General features: G+C 42.1%; 1 protein-coding gene across 1 annotated transcript in view; it reads right to left on the reverse strand.

Annotated features, from left to right (window-relative positions):
- Positions 1-25,653, reverse strand: part of NUAK1 (NUAK family kinase 1) — a 47,229-nt gene that overhangs the window by 20,559 nt on the left and 1,017 nt on the right. Inside the window, exon 2 of the mRNA XM_048301242.1 lies at positions 3,333-3,453. Coding sequence (XP_048157199.1) covers positions 3,333-3,453 — 121 coding nt within the window. The remainder of the gene's footprint in view (positions 1-3,332; positions 3,454-25,653) is intronic.

Genomic DNA, 25,653 nt, shown 5'->3' on the forward strand with positions numbered 1-25,653 from the left:
TTACACACTGTCAGATTATCTCCCATTGTCTTTGGGGTCTGAAAGCAGAGCTGAACCAGTCTCCTGATTAAGCATGCAACCTAGCTCAAGCCATTGTGGACTGGGAGACACATGATGGAGAATCTCTCTGCTTTTTCTTAAGAGTACCAAAACGGCAACGTAGAAAACAAAAGTAAGAAGTGCATCTGACTTTGGAGATCCATATTTTGTGCCTTGTTAATGCAAAGGGTCCAGCACTCTTATAAGCATCCTGGCCCCAATTCAGCAGAGCACTCGAGCCCTCACTTTCCTGAAGTTACTAGTTTACGTTAATGCCATCATGTTCCACTGGCACCAAATTTTGATCCTAATATTTATTCATTCTTCAGGGAAGATCTTCAGTAAACTATTTCTGTTAGCTAACAGTCTATTCATTTTTAAGTGCATTTTGCAAGCGGGCAGACTTTTCTGTATGGTTATGCTGACCAAAGACAACTCTTTCAGCACAGAAACAGTGACATAGACAACTGTACTTCACACTACAAAGACTCAAGAGCTCACTCCTAAATGTACCAAGTGTAACTTCACCCTCATGATTGGCCCAACATGTGTTCAAATGTTTGCAGAATGTTCTTTCCCTGGTTTAACTTTTATAAAGTATTGCCAGATGAGGTAGATTTTGCACTCAAGCTACCCCTGGAAAAATATGTTAGCTCTTAAAGGCTTTATTATAAAATCCTGGAGTTTTCAAGGCAAAAAAGCAATAGGGCAGAGGAAGGGCGAGGGGCAGGGGAGAGACAGATAGATGAATGGACAGAGGCATTATTCTATAAACTAAAATTTATGTGCTGAAATCAGAACACTGCCAGCAAAGCCAACTTTGTTTTCCAGTCCCCTTCAAGGAGTTTAAAGTCACTTAAAGAGCACTTCCCTCACAGCCACACTCAACAGATTGCCAATTACAGCCCTGCTGAGAGGATGGAATTTCTTTAGTCACAACTGTACATCTGCCCTGGCAGTAATGGGCAAGGTACATGCCTTTTGATTAGGTTACAAAAAAGTACCTCTAAACTGGAAAGCTTTGTTTCCACACATCCGAATTTGCTTGGTATCAATAAAAAAGATAAGCTTGTGTTTACATCAAGTAGACAAATTCAGAGGTTAATTGCTATTAGCAGGAAGGTCAAAAGGATACCTAAACAAGGATCCTACTTAAGGAAAACACATGTTTGTAAATGCAATACAAAGAGCTTTCGAAGATATTACAGGGAGCCAGCATTGCCCATGCTAGGTATCTGTGCAACCTGGCACCTACTGAGAGAGCTGTCAGACGTGCAGTGGCAGTCTGAAAACCTACAGTAAAAATTTGTGAGAGAGCAGTAAAATATCTCTAGAGTGTCTTCAGTTTAAAAGTTAAGCATCTGATCTAAGTTAGTCAGCTAGATTCCAACAGGAGCCTCCAATATGTCATTTATCCCACTTATCTGAAAAAAACGTCTCCCAGGAGGGAGCCAACCACCCTGTGAAGATGCTGATCCCTCTTGACTAGAAAGGGACACTAGACTTGTAGCATACACCAACTGCAGAAATGTTGGATTGCTTAATTTTGGTGAGATTTGGCCCATCTCTTAGGATTTACTGACTTCAACATTTTGTGTCAGGGGATAGCAATATTATCACTCTTTATGCATCACTCAAGAGGAACAGCTACGTGTTTAAAATCCAACTTCAAGAGGATACAAATACTTCAGTCTTTCATGTAGTCCCTTAACTTCACTACAAGTACTCTTCAGCTTCAAGTGAAGCACATGCTCAAGGGTCCCTGAGCTCACACCCTCACCACTGGGCAGCTCCTGTAGGTTCAGCTGCACAACCACACATCTTCCCAGTGCTACCATACCTACGTTACAGCATTGGCTGCTACAGGCCAAATACTGACTCTTGACTGCTTGGAAAACACACCAGCACCTGACAGAGGTGCTCATTCTCCTCTGACAAGATGAACTCTCCATCATGGAGCTCAACTGGCTCTGCTGCAGAAGCACTGCTCCGCCCTCCACAGGGCCAGAGAGGGAAGTTTTGCTCCCACAGGACTTTAGTCTCTGCTTCCTAAAAATGCTGTAATCTTTTTCACTTTTACAAAATGTTTTAACTCAGTAAAAACCATTTAAAGTAAGGATGAGAAGGGCAATTGGTCAAAGGACCACAGCATGCTTAATATTCTTTCTTCCTGAGTTCCCGTCCACATTTGAAGTAACTTTTTTTCCATTTGCAACCCACATGCTGACACAGCATCCCTCCCCTTTTCTGTTTCCAGATCCTTTTATGAGTTTATTCAATAAAAAGACAGATACTCATCTCTTTTCAAGTACAAGAACATGCTTTTGAATAACTCAATATGCGATAGTGTAACAGTACGCCAAGACAGCCCTTGTTTTAATCAGTCATATCAACTCTCAGAGCAGAGCTGCCATAAACATCTTCTGCATTTACCTCACGGCTATGGAAATGTGTAGGGCTACATTCAGGCTTCTCATTCTGCATGGAGGAAAAGGGGTGATCCCCAGGGACAAGGCTGCCTGACCCAGGTCCCTCTGAACCTCTGGAATCCATGTTCCAGGTCCACCACGCAGCCTCCCTCCTTGCAGCACAGACCTTTTGGCTGGCGTCTTTTAGCACATACATGGCCTGACCCGCCCAGCTAGTGCTGGGACATAAACAAACTGGCAAATCTTCCTAGCTGTGTCCCAGGAAGAAAGCAGGTAGAGGGAGAAGACAGGATAAGGAAACAGGAATGATAAGCCAGCCAGCAGACTGACAGGAAACTGTGCAGAGGTGGACAGGAAGCACATGCTGGGATTCAGGGGGAAAAGCTGCAATGACAGAACTAGCAACTCTAATTGGTAGGGAAGGGACCCTACCAATTCTTACCCCTCGCCACTGTTCCAAAGAGCAGATAAAAGGAGTCCTGTGCAGTCCAGGGAAAATAAAGCAAACGAGGACTGGTTCAGGGGTTGGGAACAGAAACAGACATCAGGCTGGTTCATGGGTGAGGGTGAAATGAAACTGAGCTGTCCAGAGGGAGCAAGGACGTGAGGTGATACACGCAACCATCTCCCACCTGCCATCAACACAGCGAACTCACACAAGAAGAAGCTCTTCCAAGCAAAGGGTTATGCATCTGTGAAATACTGGTAGCTCAGAGGGAAGGCAGGGCTCAAGGCAGTCTCGTTGGTAAGGGATGAGTTACACAAGGAGTAGGGGTTGGTTTGGTGCACGATCTCAAGAAACATGAACATCAGGTCTGCAAGAACGTAACACAGCAGTCAGAGAGGAAAATCACATTCACTAACCTTCATATATGGTGATGATATGAGGGTGGCTGAGAGATGACATGATCTCAATCTCCCGTCTGATGTGAACCATATCTTGTTCATCCTTAATTTTGTCCTTACGGATGGATTTTATTGCAACCTATAAATTCAGGAAATGAAGCATTATTTTTGGAACTGAACAGATGCATCTAATCCACTAAGAAGAGTTCAAAAAATAAATACAGATGTTAGATGTTGGCAGAACATGGAATGACCAAAACAAACCTTTAAAATACAAACCTCCATGCTCCAGCTCCCTCACCATATAGCAATAAATACACTCTCATTACAGTAATGAGTGACATGAAGTTTTGGGCTCTTCAGGTCTTAGGACTTCACTGAGGGGGAACACAGCATCTTTTGGAATGATCTCTGGGCTAGCCTAAGCAGTCTCCTTATGCAAATGGTAAAACTCCCCAAGAGATTTTGATGGGAAGTACATTTGCTAAGACATGATTGCATCTGACAATTTTGAACAGAAACTCTGGCGACAATTTCTCTGAAAAAACTTTGAGATCTCTGACAGAACAGGGGCAGGGAATCCAGGGTGCCGATTACGTAGTGATATCCATGTTAATACATAAAGGATCCCATTAACACAGGTTAGTCCATGGTTCTCTAAAGAAGGCAAACTCTTCAGGAGTTATGACTTATTCAAAAATCAGAAGAAATAAATCTTTGAAATTCACATCTAAACTCGTCCTCATATAAACCCAAGGCTTCAGGTCCTACACAACACTTACGCAATCACTGCAAAACCATATCCTTCCTGCATCCTTCCTCAATCAGCAAGCTTTTTTACAAGCATATCATGTAACTGGATAGCTTTCCAAAAGGCAGGGTGGGAACAGAGGAAGTGATAGCTGAACTTGCAATATAAATTCAAATTATAACAGTCCTTGTGACTGTGTGTATGTATGTTGCCTGTGAAAAAAGGGCTTATCTGAACATCCCCATAAATAATCGTAGAGGTCATCTCATGCCCTATGAGAAACGCAGAAGGCAACAATGTAGAGAAGCTGGTGGGAGAGGGAAGGTGAGGGCATTGTGCATACTGAATGGCAGCATGGCCTTTATTATACTCAATATTTACCCTGCATTGTTTTTTTAAGCTAGAGTTCAGGGAATAAATTATCAGCTAGCTTAAAATCAACAATACCTCTTTGAAGAACTTCACTGACCTGCTGAGATGACCACCCTTTTATGGGTAAACCAAACTTGTGTCATTCTTTGCAGCCAACTACTGTGGACTTCTGCTGGGAAAACCTTTGTAAATCTATGATTTATGTTATTTCCCTAGTTACTCTAGAAAAAAAAAAATTCACTGCCTACTTCAGTAATTGCAAGTGGCATGACCAGTACTGTTTTCATTATATGATGTAACATTGAGGATATTGAAGAAAGAAGAGAAAAACTTACAATATTATAAAATTGAAATGTACATAAACAGGAGCCAGTTTAAAGGATCAGGTTTCCTACAAAGCCTTCAACTCTGAAAAGCAACATTGTTCAAAAAAGCATTAAGCACATGCCCCATACCCTTGAATTCCCAAAGACTGCTGCACATGCTTAAAATTAAGCTCTTGCTCAAGTGCTTCCCTACCTTGGTACAGCAGAACAAAAAGAAGACAAGGGACAAAACGATTTGCATGTTAACCAAAACCATTCCTTTTTTCCTCTTGACCCAAATATTTGGAATAGAGATTTTAAAAGTAACAGCATAGCTACAGTCTTATTTACATGGCACATATTTCTAGAAAAGGTAATACAACAGATCTTAATTGAATGAGTGACCAAGATAGTCTCCAAGTAATTCTAGAGATGGAAAAGGCAACCAGCTCTAAAGATGACAGTGGATTTTTCCCCTTCCCACGTTTGCACTGGGACTGACTGCAAATGCAAATACACTCTGTATACAGAAGGATGTGGGTGGCTCTTGGAGCAGTATGTGCATTCCTGCAAGAAATAAATATAGACATGGGTAAAAACACATTTTTTATTAAAAGACAGCCTTGTACTTGGCTCTGAGGAAGAATTTAAGAAGGGTTTCATTGTCAAATATACAACGGGGAGCAAATTCTTCGCCATTCACAACTGGTAAAGTAATAACGGCAGCCCAGAGGACATGCCAATCTCCTGCTAACTTGACTGTGTGCTCCACATACAGGACTTTTGCACATCTACCCATAACTACTGCAACTTGCCTCTGTGGAATAATTGTATATAAGAAAACATATTTTTAGGTATAAAAATGCAAATGTGATTGAAAAGTGTCGTGGCACTTTATGAATATATGTTTGTATTAATATTCTAATGCAAACAGATGTGTTGCCTGGGAACATATTTTGTAACAGGACCAGAGATTTTACAGTCTCACAGCCCATGCTGGAAAGTGGTTAAGGCACTTTAATTTATAGAGGCTGTTCCTAGAAGTTTACCCAAATTTCAAAGATGGTACTTAAGCTCTCCTGAAAGCATCACTTCCCAGTTGCAGGGGTAGAATTCAAGAACCCAGCCAAAGTACTTGGGATTTTGTCAGTGACATCCAGGCTGCAACATCTCATCCCAATGTAAGGAAAGAATACATGCTGAACACATCTCTTGGGTTTTAACATTCAAGACTTTCTCTTCCCTCACTCAGTTCCTTCAGATCATGGTGACCAGCACTTGGAAACAAGGAAAGACAATTGGCAGGTGTGAAATATCTTTACTCCAGTGGTGTCAGTGAAGCCAGGGCAGCTCCAAGCACCCACCTGCCCACGGTCAGACTATCCCCTGCAATCCTGACAAACAGTAAGAGCGCTGTGCAGAAGGCAGTGCCCCTGGTACGTCACCAGTACAAGCACTCATACGTAAGTAAGGTTTACTCACATGCACTAACAACGTATTATCACTGTCTATTTGCACAGCACATAAGCTGTAGCCATTTATTAGTTAAGGCTTGACAGGCAAGTGGTGGAACAGCACAATTTATCTGCCTTCAGAAGATGAGGAAATCGAAACAGAAAGCCAACATGACTCCTAAAGGAAACAAGGACAATAGCATCTCAGAAATTGCTGCCTGCCTCTCCCTCCCAAACTGTGCAATACACCACAGAAGTGCCTTGTTCAACAAACCATCTGGCTACTAAAGGATGATTTCTGATACCTTTCGTCATGTTCAATTGCTATTTTTCTCCTCAAAAAGGGCATCAGGAAAGTGAAAGGTTCAAAGGCATCTCAACAAACACTTTTCACCCCATGCCATCTGCCTGATGGCCTGTACAATCCCCAAGTGGATAAATTCCACATTTCAAAGGCTACCAGGATTGCACAGTCTTGCTGGTGACCTGGTCCGAAAGGCCAAACAGAGAGTGATCGGTGTCAGCAGATTGTCACAGTCAGAGGTGGCATCCCAAAGCAGGATTAGTGGAGCAGGACAGCATTCATTCTAGCTCTTCCCTTCTAAGAAGGGGATTTCTGCCAGTCAGGTGTCTTTTACCTGCACCAGTCTGCTCAGACCATGTCAGCAAGAATACTTGGGCTCAAGTCTACAGACGTGAAAAAACCAACACAAACAAGAAAGCAGCCCAGTTGGGCTTTATTCAGTATTTCACAGAAACATTACAAATCACAATTGCATTCTAGGTATTTATTACATGTTCCATTGTTTTCATATCTCTGAGCAAAATAAGACCCCTAGCTGTATGTTACGGTGTCGGACTGTAAAACAAGCCTCTCTTCCCGGTATTCTAAAGTATCAATAATGTAACTTCTTCCATGAAATGTATTTCTTTCAGAAATATATTCCAGAAAATACATTTTCAAAGTGCACTTATGCTTTTAACACCAGACACAGCTGGCTCAATTTTTCTAAACCCCACTTACAGGACTGCTGCATGATGAACCTGAATAACTTCAGCATAATAGGAAATAATGTCAATGGAGAAATACATTATGAAAGAACTTGTTTGTTCATTCTTAAGGTCCTTTTCTTTCTTTTTTTTCTAGCCTGCTTTCTTGCTTTCTCTGAAAGCAGTGGCTTCACTGTGTGCAACATCAAAATTTATTAAGGGTCACAGCCTATGAATCAAGAGTACAAAAAAAGCAACATGCTTTTTTACATCAGCTACATTAACTACTCCAAATATTCCATCTCAATATCTGCAGAGAAAGCGCTGTTAGTCCCTGCGGTACTCTCAAAACACTGTACTTTTACCTCCACCATGCTTTCTCAATATATTTTACTGGGTTTAAGACTTAGATAATTTAATTATAGTATTTTTAGTAACATTACTAGTGGAGGAATTTGTATTTTTCCTAGCTTCTTGTCTTAATGAGAATTTCAGATAACTCCAAGACCTTGCACTCAGAGAGAGTAACATATCAGATTCCTAATAATGAAATCTAAAGCCTCTCACCCCAACAAAACAGGTTCAAGTTCACCCAAAGCCCCTATAGACACAGTATCCAATCTGGCAAAACACTTTAGCACATGCCTAACTTCACACATGTGAGCAGGCCTTTGACTTTTGTGGGACAGCTCACACATGCAAAGTTAAATACATGCATAAGCACCAAGGTCACAACTCAAAACTCGGCCATGTGATGTTTCCCTCTGAGGCTCATTACTGGCTGTGTGCACCAAAACCATCCCCAGTATCTTCTGCAACTCTGAAGGCTGCATGGTCCCACATGTGGGGTCAGAGGGATGAAACGACCTCCACCTGAACTGCCAGTTCTGGTACCAGTTTCTGCTCAGAAGCAGGTAAAGAGAACACCCTCTCCAAAATCTATGGCACAAGGGAGAGAAAGCAGGGGTTGTGAGCCTGTAATATTGCAAGGCGCTTCCAAACTGCTCTGCACAAGCACAGCCCCAGCTTCATAGCTGCTCTGCCTTCCAGAAGCAGATAGGAAAGAGGGAGCACAGCTTTTGGCTTCCCATCCCTTCGTGAGTCAGCTTGCAGAGTGTGCTGGGCAGGAAGCGTAGAGAAATAAATTGCTTTCTTCAAGGCTGCAATAAATTACTGGTTTCCATTTGCTGGAAAGAGGATTTATACTCACTCTCTGAACTGGTGTAGGGAGATTATAAAGTATTTTCCAACACACTTCGTGCTTCTTTGCTTTTGTTTCATACAAATAACTGGAATTCAACTATAAATACTTCAAAAGTATGACAGTTGCAAAGGTTTCTGTACATTCAGTCCTATCTGTGAGAGAATGTCTTTCTTCCTTCTCAAGCTCTTGGCCTCTTAGCAGAGTTAAATGGGTGGAATCTATTTTTGCAGAGCCTGATCAAGACCACTGCGTGCAGAAAAGCATCTCCAAGTCTAAACATCTTGCAAAGGGCATGGTAGGCAGTAGGTGCCCATTTCCATATTAAATCTCCATGTCTGCTGAGTCACTGCTGGCATCATCATTTATGGCATGAGCCAAAAAAAAGCTGTATTTTCATCAAAGGGAAAATCTGTTTCACTTGATTTCAGGAAGTTGGTTCATGTATTTGTTTTAATCTAATGAACCTAAGTTTGCCTCATTTCCAGCTGAGTTGTGTGAATATAAACAAAGGTAGAAATAGCCACAGTGCAGTCACAGATTTTTAAGTTGGTGAGTGCTGTAGCTGAGCCTGACTACTTAAATGCCACAAACCACTGATCCTTCCCCAGCAACTCCTGCATGCAGTACATTCAGACCCATTGAAAACAATCTTCCACTCTCTATTATCTACCAAGGCTATTTTTAGGACCATAGTGAGATATGAACTGCTTTTTTCCACCAAGGGAGGCTGTGACTTTTAAGCTGATTCCAGCACTGGTACATACCACCCATGCTCGAACAAATTCCAATGGGCTCTTGCAATAGTATTGTCAAGAGTCAAAAAACCAGCATCAGGACAGAGAGTGAAGTTCCCTGAGAAAGGGAAACCAGCTTGTTGCCACTGAGCAATGTGTCAGAAAAGAAGTTTAAAGAAAATTATTAAATTTTTTTTGGGGGTGAAGAGGGAGGGGAAGGTTAAATACACATAAACCTCTCCTTTCTGAAAGCTGTGAACTAAATTCATCCCCACCCAGCAATGGGAAGTGGGTGAGCCCAGCCGGTTTCACAGCTCTGCTTCCTTTCTTTGAGACTCGAAGGTGGGAAGTGCAACGTGCCAAGGGCCAATGGGGTGTGGAGGTAAAGAATAGGTTGATCAACCAGGGGAGGAAGAGAAAGGGAAAGCGGAGGATGTTTGGGGGTGGGGAGGGAAAAGGTACATTGTTCTTTCTCCAGCTCCACAGAGCCAAGCAAGAAAGAATAAAGTCTGGCACCATATAATGTTTTTTCCAGAGGAGTCTCTGCATATGGCTCTTGGCCCAGACATCACCAACCCAAGAGGAAAAGAAACAAAGCTATGAAATAGTGTGGTCCCTGAGGTGGCTGCAATCAAATGATAAGGAGGGGGATGCTGATAATGCAGTTGCATTGAAATGGCACTTCCAGAAGTTGCACAAAGGAGAAAAAGGAAAGGCAGGGGATGGGCTGAATAACTGTCTATCTGGCCTCTGGACCTTCCAGGTGGGAAGAAGGAGCCATGGACAGATATTCCTACAGGGAAGTAAAGCATTCAAAGGGCTCTCCAAGAGTATTCTTATGAAGACTTCTTTTTGTAAGCCTCCTCCCACATGATTATATCTTTGCTGTGTCCATTTGCTGAAAAAAAGCTACCTTGAGACTCCAACCCTGGGCCAGATGCAGTACTAAAGAGCATCATGCAGGATGTGTAATTCTAGGAACAAGCTTCTGCACAGTCACAGAAAACATTTCATGCAGTCACTGAAAAGTTGGGACAAAAGGCCACTGTGAGTGTAAGCAAAATTAGTGCCTGGCGTCGTGCAATCTGCTAACACATCTCTGAGAGCTCTCCCTTTCAGGGAAAGAGTAAGGTTGACACAGTGCCATTGTTTCGGAGATTGTTAGTTTTCACATCCTAAAAGCCAGATCATCTCCATGGTGATACTGCCTGGGAGACAAGCATTCAACAAAATCCTTATTAATTATTTATCAGGAGCCCAGCTCTGTTGTTTGATACGTGGGCAAACTATGCAGTAATCGAGGGAGTTGCTCAAAGCAATAACCAGTGCCATCTGCACCCAAGTGAGCCTTTGCTGATTTAAATCTCAGCTTCTGCTCATTACTTTGTTTCATCACATGTTTGTTCATGTCATGGATGTTACCAAGGACAAAACACTGTTATTGTTGTTGCAAAGCCAGCAGCTGCACACTTAAAGGGCAAGGATACACGTGCCTTGATGCACCTCTCAGGTTCATGTGCTTGTATGAGGTAAAGGTATTTTTTATAGCTGCTCCACTCCGCATGGCAACAGCATATAGCAAACATCTGCATCTCCCTGTTTCATTCCCCTCTTCACAATGTACCAGACAGATTATATTTATAAAAACCAAAGCTGATATCACTACTTGTAGAGAAACTCACTCTTGTGCCAAGGCACTAGAAGTCCCAAGTCGGTGTGATAAATGTTAAATCAAAATTCTATATGCATAAGCTGAGGCACAATGTGCCACTGTCTCTGGGAGAATGAAGGTACGATTACCTCAGGTTTAATTTTCCTTTTCTAGTTCTGCTGGACATAGTTGCTGCTATCATATCATAAATGATGATTCACCAAGTGGGGAAGAGGAATTAACTATTCACGAACACTCAGCAAGAGAATTATATATCCTCTCTAGTTCCCTTTTATTCACAGAGAAAGATGTCTGTGGAATCAAGTTTTAATGAGCAGTAGAAGCTACCAGATGAACACATTTATACTGTACATATATAAAGTGGGTGCCAGGAGGAACATCAACACCCTTCCTCCACTTCTTTCCTCACCCCCGCATACGGTGTTTGTTATCAAGATTTGTGAGCACATTTCCTGAGTAACTACTGCCTCACTGGGAAACTTGCATCCCTTCATTGTCTGGTACCTGCTACCCTCATCTATGTATAAAAAGCCTGGCATATTTACACCATGCATTCTCTGACAAATTTCCCTGGCAGACCTTTCTTCATTCAATACTGAGAATCCTTGCCTCAAGCCATGTATGTCATAAATATACTAAAAAACTTCTCCCTTCCCGAAAGTTTTTTACACGACATTACTGAAGTCCCAAGTTATAGCACTGTTCAATTCTAGAAGAAAGATCCTACAAATAACCACCATCCCTAGCAATAATGATGTGTTTCCCATAGTGCTGCTTCAAGTTGCCCCTTCTTACCCCTCGCCACTGTTCCAATAGCATGCTACCACAAATCTGCATCCACTTCAACTCTCCCTGATCCACAGTAAAACAAATTTGCTGTGGTAGGAACAGAGGTTGCAGAGGATTTGTCGAAAAGCAGAGATCTGACGTGACCAGGTTATTAAAGATGTTTGCAGCTGTGGCCTGTCAGTACTGAAGCCCAAGGCTAGTCTGGCATCCTGGAAGAGACCCTATCATCTGCAGACTTCACCTTCCTGGAGAAAAGAGTTCTGTTTAAATTTTTTCTAATACACTTCTAAATGTAACTCCATATCCTCCATATCATGCACAGATCGATGGAAGACCATCTGCTTTCCAACGTCTAATAACTCACAAATATCCCATCCAACTACCTTCAAACTTTCAAGAAAAGTTCATGCTTTGGCACATAAGAAATTGTATCTGGAAAGAAACCGGGGTAAGGGATTTCCCCCAGGCAATGGATGTTCATAACTGTAATTAAGAAGAAAAAAATGCTTTACAGCCTCAACTATGGATCATTCTCCTTAATAGATGTTAACCAGCACTGAATGCCACATTCACTGAAAAGATGAAAACTGCATTTACAGTTAACTTCTAGTGAAGTTGCCAAGCAGATGTTTATTTTTGGCTTCCACATTTACTAAAGCCAAATGCTACACTGAGTTGGGATTTCACAAAGTCTAATTGCTTTTCTTCCAGGTTACAATTTTGTTGGAACCAAAAAGGGGAAAAAAAAGGAGGGGGGAAAAAAGCAGGAAAAAAAGCGCTGACTTCACTTTAAAGTAGGAAAAAAACTGGTAGCATCCGTTTCTATCATGTCTGTTTATATCATAGTTTAAATGAGGTTAGAATTGTGCAATCATTATTGATCAACTTCCAAACACAGCATAGCTCCATCCAGCACATGTGCAAAAGAGGAAAAGTCACTGAAAGCAAATCCTGTGTCAGTCAGTCTTTTAACTTCTGCAAGTCTGTGTGCAGACTGTTTAGCACTAATTAAATTACTGGCAAGTCAGGATAAAGAGGAGTGAAAGAATTCACAAGCCCCAAGCTTACCGTTCTCAATGTTACATGGGTATTACAGATCCACTCTCCAAAAACTGGAAGATAGATTTCACAGTAATTTTGAGGCTTGATCTCACAGCTACCACAGCTGCTGATGTAATGCAAAATGCTAACCTGAGGCAGCAGAGAGGGACTTTAATTCAATGTTGTTTTTTCATTGTGAATAAGCAGTGAACCACACTGAAGTAATCCTCCAAAGTAGGAGCACACACTGTTCAAGGCATCAATTTGGGGATGGAACACAAAACCAAGATCTTGGCTATGTTGTTATAAAAAACCCTTTATGACTTTCTCAAGAAGACAGGTATAAAGCCCTGTTACCTGGATCTAGTTCCAACTTGAAAACTAAACAGCCTCCTGTAATTCCTCCAATAATTTAAATTGGAAATGGGGTTATTCACACCCTCTAAGCAACTGCTGCAAACTGTTACAATGTGCTGCTAAATAATGGTAACCTCAGCAGTTACCAGAGTCTCTAAAGTGATTTTACGGGTTTAGGCGAAAGGTACTACATCAGTGCAAGGCTGTAATTCACATTAAACAAGGAAGAGGGTTAGACACTGTTTGAACTCTTAGAACCAGTTTTTTCCCCAAGAAGCCACCTCGCAGCACATTTTCATTCATTGGTACGTTCTGCCTGAGAAAGCTGTGGATAAATAAATGTAACTAGGCTTATTCTCTTTTTTTCACTGAAGCTTCTGTAAGTTCAGAGAAACCTCAGAACCACTGAGACCTTTGCACATCTTTACAATGCCTCTTCCACCACAAATGTGAAGTCAGCTGGTATTGTGTGGATCTTTTGATTTTGCTCTCTGGTTCTGCAGTCCTTCAGAGAAAAAAAGGAAGTGCTATTTCACCATGAGAATTACAATAGCACAAGGAAAACTTGGGAAGAGTCTTTTTAAAAAGAAATGTCTGTACTTTCATGCACCACGATGCTCATTAAAACCCAACACCATACTGTTTGACTACCTCAAATTCCTAATTAACAGAATGGAATTTTGAAGTCTGGAGAGACTTTTAAAGCTGAACTTACAGACTTTAGTCTTTTGGATTAACACTGATGAGCAAGGATTCATTGTGCAAAGATGGTGGGCCACAGGAATTATATGAAGGTGCACAGATGTGTTTAAACAGCACAGATGGAAGGGTTAATGATGCAGAACTATCAGAAGCACCTGTATCTAGTATACTTTTCTAAACTGATCTAAGGTGGATCAAAATATAAACACCACATCCTGGTGGGAATCTAGCAAACCATAAACCCACATCCTATCTGGAAAAATACTCTCGGAAAACAAAAAGATTGGCAATCATGTATCAAAGCCTCACCCAGATTATTTTGCTCCAGGGCTTACAGATCGCTTTGCAATATTAAATTTGTTTTGGTTAACGCACTGCTTCAGTATTACATTGTTCTGCCTGGACATTACCTATTTAATGGTCCCTTCTGGGAAGGGACCGTCTTACAATTTATGACTAAGTGTGGTGGAATTACTACAGCGGGAGGAAAGGAGTTTGCTAAGATTTCTTCCCCATCCGTCTCTGATTTCTGAGACATATTTATACCCCTGAAGGTAGAGGAACCTCCTGTTGTTCCCTTCTATTTATTGAAAGTAAATCACCAGGGCCACCCTAATGGCTCAGTGGAGAGAGTAACACAGGAACAGGAACACTCTTGCTCCCTGCAGCCAGTTGGGCTTAGAATGGATGTGAGAGGGTGAGGAATAAATTATGCTTTCCTACAATTAAGTGGCTGGCGATCCAGCAATTCTGCAGCCTTAAATGCATAATTTCAGCTTCCCCTGCTAGAAGAGGAGTTCACAACTGCAGGCAGTTGTTCTAAGTAGTTAGGAGACTTAGCTTTGGAGGGGAGAAAGCGCAAAGCAATTATTTTTCAGGATGGAAAGCTTTTGCCTAAGAACTCCCCCAGACCCTGCAAGCTCCAGGACTGTTGCCCTCTTCTTCAACACGCACAAACACCTTTTTTGGGACGTGTTTTGGCTGGAGTCAGTTGAACAAGCGAGAGTTAGAACTCATGTTTCTGGGATCCCCTTGCCAGAAGCTAAGCTGTTGGGTAGTGTAACAACAGCAGCCCAGGCTTCCCACTTCACCCTGCCAATGACCTTCGCACAGACTTGGACATACCCCCTTCCTCAGAGCGAGGAGCAATTCCCTCTCATGCTGCTCAGTCCAGAAACTCATCTCAGCAAATACCACAAATCATGTCAGACCGAGCAGGACTATTAAAGCAGTGCTGCATAATGTGCATTGCTGTCCACAAGGGACCAGACCAAGAGACTGCCTAACCCACTTTGTTTAACATTTAGTTAAACAATCCTGAAAGGGGAAGCTGCATTGCTACTCTGGAAATTACAACTTTAATCTTATTTGAACCACGCATTCCTCAGGTTAACTGCAGAAATAATTTAAGAACCAACTCCCAAATAAGACATTTTTCTGTATTTCCCACATTTCTTGGAAGTATATTATTTCCAATGCTGTGAAGCCAAAGCAGACTTACTAATTTACCCAGGTTGAAGTTCTTCCAGTAGCCCCAATAAACTCTAATGTCAGGCTAATTACATGCATTTCACCGGTTTTGCATTTTCACATTGCTCAAAGCAACACCACACAACACCAGTGGAACATTGATCATTTCCAACTCAACCCCACAAACCATTCGCGCATGTTGCATTCATCGCTCACTCGCACTGCATTGCCCATGGCAGAAATCCATAGCGCTTCCTTGAAAACAGAGCAAGCTTCATTTCCCTTCCTCAGGCATGCTTTAATACAGCTCTGAGATGCCAGCTTTTACTGGGTTATTTAAACAGCATTTAGAGTTTTGCTGGGCAGATAAGAAGAATAACTTGGGTGTGCAGTAAAACAAAGATACAGCTGTTTGTGCCAAACATTCAGTTTATGGCAATACTTCATAGGAATTATTCCCCATAACAACTGAACTGTCATATCCTACAACTATATCCCAGGCAACCTCCCAGCTGAACTCACTACGGCTGCTGTCTGATGTGCTCTACATACAAACACCCAGAACTAACCAGATGTTCTCTATGTAAAACATTTGGTTTGAAACACGCAGCACTTCTTTCCAAAAATCCATTACATTTGTTTAATGGACTTGCACAGTTCAACTAAAATATCCTGGAGCAGACATTTGACTGCAACTCTACTCTACAAGCCCCATCTGCAAAAAGAAAAAAAAAAAGAAAGAAAAAGCAAATGAGAATGCTTTACATGATTTATGCTGTCTTTATGATCAGCCAGTTCATAAAATACAAGCTCTGCTCTACAGACAATAACACAAATCGCTTTCAAGTGTATTGTTTAGTCCTTGCCTGTGTTAAACAAATATTTCAATGGAAACAAAGGGCCGAACTCGACTCTTCAGCTTACAAGTGTTAATGCAACTGAGAGCAGCATTTTACCCACATGCATAACAGGGGATGCAATTTTTTTGTTTTATGCTCAGAGTGAGTGAGTAATGACATCCAATAATGATAACCAGTTACATTCACGGTTGCAGAGTTTTCCTTTCATCCAAGAAAGGCTTGAAGGAGGTTGAAGTACAGCATGAAATCCTTCTCCCTGATGAATTCCTTGTGAGCAATGCAAAACCCACAACAAGGCCTATCTCAGGTTCCCTTAGACTGCGTTTACATAATAAAATGCCAGACAGAACGGGAGAATACTTTGTTTTACTGAAACAGAGAGCCCAGTAGAAAACTCTCCAACTGTACACAGAAAAAAAACGTGTAATTGAAAAGGATGGCTAGTCTCTGGCCTGGATGCAAACGCACTGCACAGTCCAGGTAAAGGCCCTCATTCCTCCCAGGCTGTGCTGACACAACAGTGACCAAGTTGTATCAAGTGGTCCTCAATAGTGGTGAGCTGTCTCCAAGGCACAAAAGATGGTGGGCTTTTGAAAAATTGGCACCATCCCTGCAAAGTATGACTATAGCCATGGAAGAGGACATTCATTTTAAGAGCAATTTTCCTAAGATGGTTATACCCACACAAGGAATAGCTCAGCACAGTGCTAGAGCTGTGGTCGACCTTGGTTCTCCCCGTGGCTCCACCACAGACTTTCTGGATGAACCTCAGGGAAACCACTCACCTCCTGGATGTCCAAAGCATAGCTGTAACAACTGGCTCCTATAGGAGTTGGAGCTTAAACCCACAGATCACCATTTAATTATTTCACCTCATTTTGGCACCCTGAAGAGAATAAAAACATGACAAAGGAAGTAGCATGAAGGATGCTATTCCTCATGCATAGTCCTGATTAAAAATGTATCTTCCCAAGAGGGCAATGTGAATGTCTCTCAGTTACATCCCTACACAGGTCAGCTAAGCCTGCATTGCCTCCAGCAGGTATTTACAGGAATTTTCCAGGTTCCAAGCCACATGGCATTAGAGCGTGCACCAGAAGGGAAGGCTGCACTCTCCCCTCTTCTCCTCCCAAAGGCTATTTTATTTCCTCACACCAAAACAACAGCCTGCAGCTCTGCCCTGCTGAATCCCCTATGCCAGGTGTCCCCAGGTATCTCCAGGCGCCTTCGCTCCTCCTGCCTGAGCTGCACTCTGCTGGGGAAGCCATAATGCTTGATTTGTGCAGAGTGGCAAAAATATGCAAATAAGTGACAGCTCTGAACACGTGCCTTGGAACTGTTTCTTTAACAAATGCTTTGCTGTCTTCCCCTGTCAGACTTGTGTGCAAAGGATTTAACCTTTCTGTGTCAACAGCAAAGCACCGTTTAACAAAAAGGAACATTTATTTAGTTACCACACAGCTCAAAAAGGTATTTCTACCCAACCCTCATTGCTATCTTTTGTGATTAAAAAAATATTCACACTCATTTTTAAAATAACACTTGTACCTCAAATAAAGGGAGATATCTTTTACCATCAGGCATTTAATAGAGATTAGAAATATCAGCAGAGATCAAATGCCTTATTGTGTACAGGAAACATGATATGAAGGCTTTGAGATCTCCATCAACAGCAGGACCCCAATTCTTCTGATCTACCCAGGAATAGCTAAATTTAGTCCCTGAACTCGGTATTTTTTCACAGGAACAATATTTTTTTTTCTTAAGCCTAATGTCCCTTAACTAGTGTCATTATTCTGAGGCAGTGCTGCACAAGGCCAAACACGCTGACTCAGCTCCATGGCCCAGCCAGACATTAGGATAATTGCAAGTCCCTCAAGCCGCCAGACCTCAGAACAAAGACATTGCTCCAGCCTTAAGTTGTCCCACATGCGGCTGCTGCATCAGAGTAGCCGAGGGGCTCTGGGATCACCACAGGACAACGTTCCCCGGGAAGGCAAGGCAACAGGAGAAGCATAGGCTGCCAGGCACTGATGCTTTGTCACAGAGGCAGCCAGCCCCATACAAGGTGCAGCAGACCTTCCCATTCACCAGGCTGGCATCCCAGGGACCCAACAGCAAGGGCTCTTGGGCACCATGCTGAAGGCATGGTGAGGTGAAGTGGAACATGCTGACAGTGAGAAGGGAAGGCTGAGAAAGAATCCAGAAATTAAGTTACATTAGGTGCATGTTAAACTCAGCAACCTCAGCTGTCTTCTTAACACATAAAAACAAGATCTGCATTTATTTTGTGATTTTTGCATTCATCTACAACTGGCTGGGATGGTTTCACACATGCCAGCCATGCCAATCCCTTGTCCCGCAGCTGCTCTCTGACTGGGTTTTTTTTCAAGTGAAAGGAACCACAGAGCCTGGAAAAATCCATACTTGAGCAAGACCCAGGACTTCCATTACGTCATGAATCAGTGGCAGCTTTAAGGACGAATGGCTCACATCAGAGCTAAGCAAGTCCCATCCATCTTCGGAGAGCTGAGGGACATAATGAGCTTATACCATGCAATAGTTTAACAGACTGAATTGAGGATTGGCCCATGTTCTATAGTTCAAAATATAGAAATTACTGAGCTCGAATAAGAGTAAAGAACAATGGAAGAGCAAGGGATGGCTACAAGCTTGCCCCCTCCACGCTTTGCAGCACACAGCAAAGGTTACAGGAGGGCCTCCACGTCGACTGAACATCTGGCATTTTTGGTGTGGGTCCAGGATGTTTGATGGGTATGGCCAGACACAGTATGCACAAAGAGTACCTCACCCAGCCTCCGAGTGTTCAAAGGTCTAGGATCCCCTAATTTATACAACGTACTATGCTGCCTGTGAAGACACGGTGATAAATATATTCTGTTTAAAAGCAGATACTTCTCAAATCATAACTTGCAGATGCTTGAAGTCTTTCATGTGGGTAAGACAAATGAGAGCCACAGAGACTGATTTTGTAGCCAGGGAGTACAGGAAGCAACAGCAGGAGAACACTATTGAAAGCCTGGATACACTTATGGCTTTAATGAATTGGTCATCAAATATAACAACACACATATGCAGTTTTTACCTTGCTTTGTAGTTCGCTCCCCGCCCTCCCCAGCTATTCCCCATATATCTAGCAAAGTGGAAATTATTTTGAGTTTAGTTTATTAAATGGACACACATGGTACTCACATCTGCTGGAAGATATTTGAGGGAAACGCTGACAAATATCATTTACATATTTAGTTGGAGACCTTTTCATCTGAGACATTTCCTCTGACATATCAACTATCCTAAGTACATCGACCCATCAGTGCTAATGACAAGAGGTTTTTCTATAAAGTGTCTGGTGCACACCTGAGCAATTTAGGGACAAATCCTGACTTATGGAGGAGGCAAAATGAACATTCTCTGTAGGTCAGAGATGCCCATGCCAATGTGCCCATCACTGGTGGCATGCAAACCATCAACACAGAACACCCGAGCTGGGCACTGGCTGAAGCCTCCAGCCTTACCCAGGTCAGGAGTTGCTGAGGCTCTGGCCAGCACACAGAGGAGGCACCACTGGGTTTAGTTATCCATGCTGTGAGCTCCTATCCCACCCCAAGCCTGGAGGCAGACCTGCACCTCTGGCTTCAGCAGATCATTCAGAGCTGTGGCAGAAAACATTGTTTCGTCCCGCTTTCTACAGGAAAACATACAAGACAACAGTAAGGGGAACAGTGTCCTATTGAGAGGAGTATGGCTGCACAGCAAGAGGAGGTGCTTTGGTGTCAGCATCCCAGCTCATGTAGATAGAGAGCACCCAAGCATGGTACAGGAGGCAGAGACTAGAACCAGGCAGATGCCCATGCCAAATCAAAGGTCATCAACTAATTTCCAAACGCCTGGTATGCAGGTTTTGGAAACGTGTCCCACATGCTCTACATTTGGATAACCATGGCTGTACACTCCTTCACCTGCTGGTGTTCAAGGCTGATATATGTAGAGCATTCATAACCCTTCCTTGGCACTGTTGTGGCCACCGTGTGCCTCCTCCCAATTCCTCACTCCAGCAAAGACTCTCTAGTTACTTATTTACCAGACAAAACACAGACTAACTACAGTCACAGTTCTGTAAAGAATAAACAATTGTTCAAAAGAACTGCACATTCCACACGGTTTTATTCAACATGTATGACCCCGAACCACAATATATACAATAATTGTCTCCACATGGCAAATCCACATTGTGGTTCCTAAAAAAATAATAATAATTTTTAGAACACATGCCACTAAAAAATGCAGTACATTTTAGCAATATCTAATGAAAGATTTTGTACAAGCAATTTCCATTCTCTTGTGTTCTCTAGCACATGGTGCTGTGAAACCATTTGTAAAAACACTTAGGCATTTTATAGTGTTTTTAGCTGAAAGCAGCATTAAAAGCATTGGCTCAAATTCTGTTGTGAAATTTCACATGTAGAGGGAATCACACTAGGTATGTATCAAGCCAAAATGTGCCGGGTTCATTAGTAACTTTCCTATATTAACCCTTCAGAAAGGAATACATTGAGACACAGGGAAGTTAATTATCTGCCCAAAATTCTTCAATCCAATGCAGGGGGGGGGCGGGAAAGGCGACAGTCTCTTAGAAATTTTTTATTTCTTCACCTGTAAAAAAGTGCAACATCATTGAAAGAATATCACGATGTTCACTCAAAGCTCAAAGAACATGCTGTTGTTCAATTTGGTAAAAGATTTGACAAACTAATGTATTCAGATAACCCCTTACTGGCTAGTCATTAATCCAGACTTTCATACCACTGACCCATACTCCCCTGAGCAAATCCGCTTCTCCAACAAAAATTCTCAGTGCAGAAAACTGTTCTAGTGCCTTTCTCTTGATGACCTTCATGCTGTAATCAGTTATTTCTGTCTGCAGCCCTTAATGTTAAGGTCTTCTTTGGCATTTCAATTATCCAAGTGTTTATATGAAGACTGTAGCAATTTGATACAACCAGGTAGTAACTCCTATGGTAATAAACCCCCAATATTCACTGTGAATTACATTAGAATAATTCCAGTGGGTTTTTCTCCATTTGTTACTTTTTTTTTCTTTTCTTAAAACCACAATCTCAGAACACATCTAATAGTTAAAGGTGGAACACAACAAATTAACAGCAAAACTATTTTCAGGTCCATATACTCTTTCCAACTTCTATTCATTCCAGACCTAGAATTTCCATGCATGCAGAGGATGACCCAAGTTTCACTGACATGCCTTCAGCAACATGAAAATACCGTCCAGATTTAGTCACACTACGAGTCCCTAAAGGAACTCAGTTTGAACACCTTAAATAAATAAATAAATACATACACACATACATACATGCATAAGATTTAGGTGATACATTTTGCAAGAATCCCTTTTGCCCTGAGGAGCCTCTGGCCCCAGGTAAGTGTAGCATGGCAGGAGAGGTGCCCGCAGCAGCCACCACAGGCTGCACAGATCCCGCTGGCAGCTGCCAGCCTGGAAGCAGGGAGCAAAGCTGCCCGCCCTGCGCGGGTCACCGCGCTGGCACACACAACAAAGCGGGAGGCAGCAGAGTACAAAAGGGCCAGGAATGGAGACCAAAGCTGGATGTCACACAGGGACAAAAGCCCTGGGTAAAGAGAGAGGCCAGGAGGCAGGACAGACTGAGCTCTGCAGGAAGAGGGTGTCATCCATAGGACCCTGATGTTACGTACTCTACGTGGACGAATCAGGCATTAGGTTGTGCACTCAAAACCAGCTGAAACTTCTGATGATTTTGGATTTAACTGGCAAGTTTTCCCTTTCCCATGTAAAAAAAAGGGGTAGCAATACAAGCTATTGTTACTATAATTCAACTGTATTATCAGAACTGTGGAAGCCACATTCACGAATCAGGAACTTGCTGTGCAAAGTACTGTACAGACACTTCACATCATAGCAGCGCTGTGTAGATACTTATACCTGTGTCTGCAACAAAGGAAGATTATCTTAGTAAGAGCAACAAAGAACCTCAAAAGAAATAAACAGTTCTGTGTCAGATTTGGACATTACCCTGCAGAAGATGCACACTGAGCAATCAAGATAAAAATCAGTATGAAGCAGTGACCCAAGTGCTAACTGAAGAAGTTCTCAGGGGAAAAAATGTAAATATAGCAATAAAGATAAAAGAATTCACATGCATCAGAGGGATACTGGCATCTTCTGTGATATCAGCAGCACAGGTGAGAGAACCGGAACAAAAATTCCACCTGGTTTTCACTGCCCTCAGTGACCCACGAGCACACTTTTATTCTGTTAAAAGGAACCCTTAAAAACCACACCGCAAACAAACAAATGGTTGTGTGGCCAACAAGGCCTTAATTACTGACGTGACAGAGCTGTCATTGTTGGTATTCATGTTTTGGTTTTGTCATGATATGGAGAAATACAATCAGCAAAGTAAAGGTCCTCCTTTCGTGTAATCTGTTGCTGGTCCAGGTTTCAAAGACCCTGTGCAGCCCTTCAAACTCATCAAGAAGCAGACCTGTTTCAAAGCAAAGATGTGCACTGCAGTTGTAAATAAAAAGATTCATTGCTTTAAAATTTGAGGGTTTTTCACTAGATTTTGATTCAGAAACCAATTTCATTTGGCAACATCCTTCTACGTGCACTTATTATGCGAGAGATGAATAACACACAGCAGCCACCACACATAACATGCCTGTCCAAATATGCACCACGTGCCTGTTCTTCATGTTGGGCTGCTGCTTGTCATCAATTCCCAAAATAATTAACTTTCTGAAGGAACGGCTGGAGGAGAATAGTGCTTCCTCCACCTGCTGGCGAGGAGGAAGAAACGATGTCGTGGTTCAGGCAGAAAGAGGGAGATGAAGGTGGAGGAGAGGCAGGCTCCTGCAACTACTCCCCATCACCTCCCAAGTGCAGCCTAAGGAGAGAAAGGAAGACAAACTTCCTGGCTTTTGCAAACGACAAACAGAAAACGCCTATCTGTAATTTAAATTTGCATTCTAGTGAATATTTACTCCAGTGGAATCATTTACTCGAAGAATCCAGCAGCATTTACCATCTTCATGCACCATGCACAGAATCAGCCAGAGGTGGTCAATACACACCTTAAATACGGCTGAAATAAGTGTAACTGTGGATTTCTTGGCTAACAAACACTGAATACATAACACGAACAAAAGTTCTGTTCTTTGCTTTAACATGTGCAAGATGACAAGTGGAAAAAACACCCACAGAAACATCAACATGAGTGTTACTTCACAGGCTTGAGATATCATCTCTTCATCCTTACACTTGCTAACAGGTGTTTTAATTTAAAATGTCGTAAGTTACAACTGTGTATACTGAGACAGTACTAATGAAGAAACCTTGCTGGCAAAATTAGGCACCTCACACATCATATACTGGGCAACATTTTAACTGCTCCATGCAGCATGCAATACTGTCTGTAGTCACTGTGGTAACTACTGCACAAATTCACATAAGTTGTTTCCAGTACCAAACCAAATGTATCATACAATCTACCCTGGAGCTTTATGGCAGGAAACTTTATGATCACGTTCCACTGCATTATAAGGAAAGACAATAAATTTAAAGTTAAGAGGAATAACAATTTGAATAAACCTGTAACCTGCTAACATGTGCCAAATACTGCTTTCATTCAAGTCAACAGAAATCCTGCTATTGATTTCCAATGGAACAGGATTAAAGCATATCTGTACTTTGCGTTGAACTGTCCTCTCACCTTGGTTTTACTTTATTTACCCAAACCTGCCAGTTTATTTCATTTCTGAGCTCTATTTATACAGATGATGACAAATCCAAAGTTTGTGCTTCACATTAAAAGCCTGGCTAATCACGCAAATCTCCTCATTAAATGCCATACAGCTAAAGAAATTCTTGACAGACAAGATAAGTGAAAAGGCCAAACAGGAGAATTGCTTGAACACATGGTCCAGCTTTGCAATCTGTTACCATACAGCTTCAAATACCTGCTTACCACTGAGTAAAGAAAGAGATGATCAGCTAAACCAGTAGCAGAATAGGAAGAAAACAGCCTGGACTAGAGCAACCTTGGGACTCTCGCTGCCGGCTGCAATAGGATTGGCACTGGACGTGGTGCAACAGACAGTGCCGGCCACATTCCCTGTTCTGTGCATCCCCTGCTGGACACGGCAGCATCTGGTCCAACCTGCTCACGGATGATGCAAACACTGCCCACTAATAAGAACAGAGAAGAGGAAAGGGAAGAGAAAGAGAGGTGGAAAAAACAAAGGAAAACTGCCCCTCTCTGATCAGTCATCCTGTCGGTTCTCTTATCTCGCCCACAGAAAGCAATCAGTGTTCACTGTAACAGCCAGACGAGGGAACTGTCAGAAAACAAGAAGTGTTTGCCATTCACCGAGATCTGGCTGGATTCCTGACAACTAGCTTTTATTCTGCAAGCAGACAAACTGTGGATATTTTACATACACTCACAGATGTTACAGTTCAAATAGACACGTTACACCAGAACTTGCCTGCAGACTAGTTAATAATTATGAAGTGCCACATGCCAAGGCTTGCATTACTCCAGTAAAAAACTCACAACCAGGTAAGGACTTGTTCAGCTTCTACATACCAGCTGATACAGCGAATGTTACATTTTTACTGCATTTAAAATTGCATAGGTATTCTGATTTTCGCTCTCTCCATTTCTAGATGGCATTAGCCATATAAATTCAGTTCAGACCATATCATCAAAGTATCCTTTAGCTGTGCAGCTGAATAGCTTGACACTTAGCAAAATATGGAAAGACCTAGTGTGTTGTTAAGTTAGACGAGACACACATCTACTGTGCATCCTTTCCTCTGTGAGGACTCCTTCCAAAGCCAAATCTCATGGTACATTACTGTCACCTTTTTTTTGTTAATTTCTCAACTCCTTGAAAAAAGATGTTTTCAATTTATTTGCTTATTTACTACATTTTATAATGCAACTCAAAACTAATCTACTTAAAAAATAATAGTTAGCATATAATACAGCCCTGAAGCTTTTGTTAGCCTGAAGTTGTAAAACAGCCAAGACAGCAAACTTTAAAAATCACGGACTTAGAGTGAGCATATGCAGAGATGTCCATCTCTGGTTTCTCTTTAGCCAGCCTCCAAATGAGCTAATAAACTGAAAGCATATATGATATGACTCTACAACTTGGCTGAAACTCTCATTTTCACTGTCGACACAAAAATATTCAGTTGCAAAGTTAAGTGTTCCTTATTAAAGTCATAGCATCTGAAATTTCATTTTCTGTTTTACAGATCCTTCAGCCTCTGGGTGTGTGTTGAGCTCCTCAGCAACCGAAAGGGAAAGATAAATGTACACCACTAGGGAAATGCTTTGCTTTTAGATGAAGTCTAGTGAAAACTCAATTAGTCTACTTCAGGGCGAAGACCTCTGTAGAAAACCACCTATTTCTCTGAGCAATCTCTAACACAACAACGCCTGCCTCTCATTTGCCTGCCCTCTGTGGATAGTTACATATTTCTGGGAAGGAAAAATGACAATAATTCTGACTAACGTGTACACTGCTTCAATTGCATTTCTATGCCCGGCTGG

This window comes from Corvus hawaiiensis, chromosome 4, assembly GCF_020740725.1.
Source record: "Corvus hawaiiensis isolate bCorHaw1 chromosome 4, bCorHaw1.pri.cur, whole genome shotgun sequence".
NCBI lineage: Eukaryota > Metazoa > Chordata > Aves > Passeriformes > Corvidae > Corvus > Corvus hawaiiensis.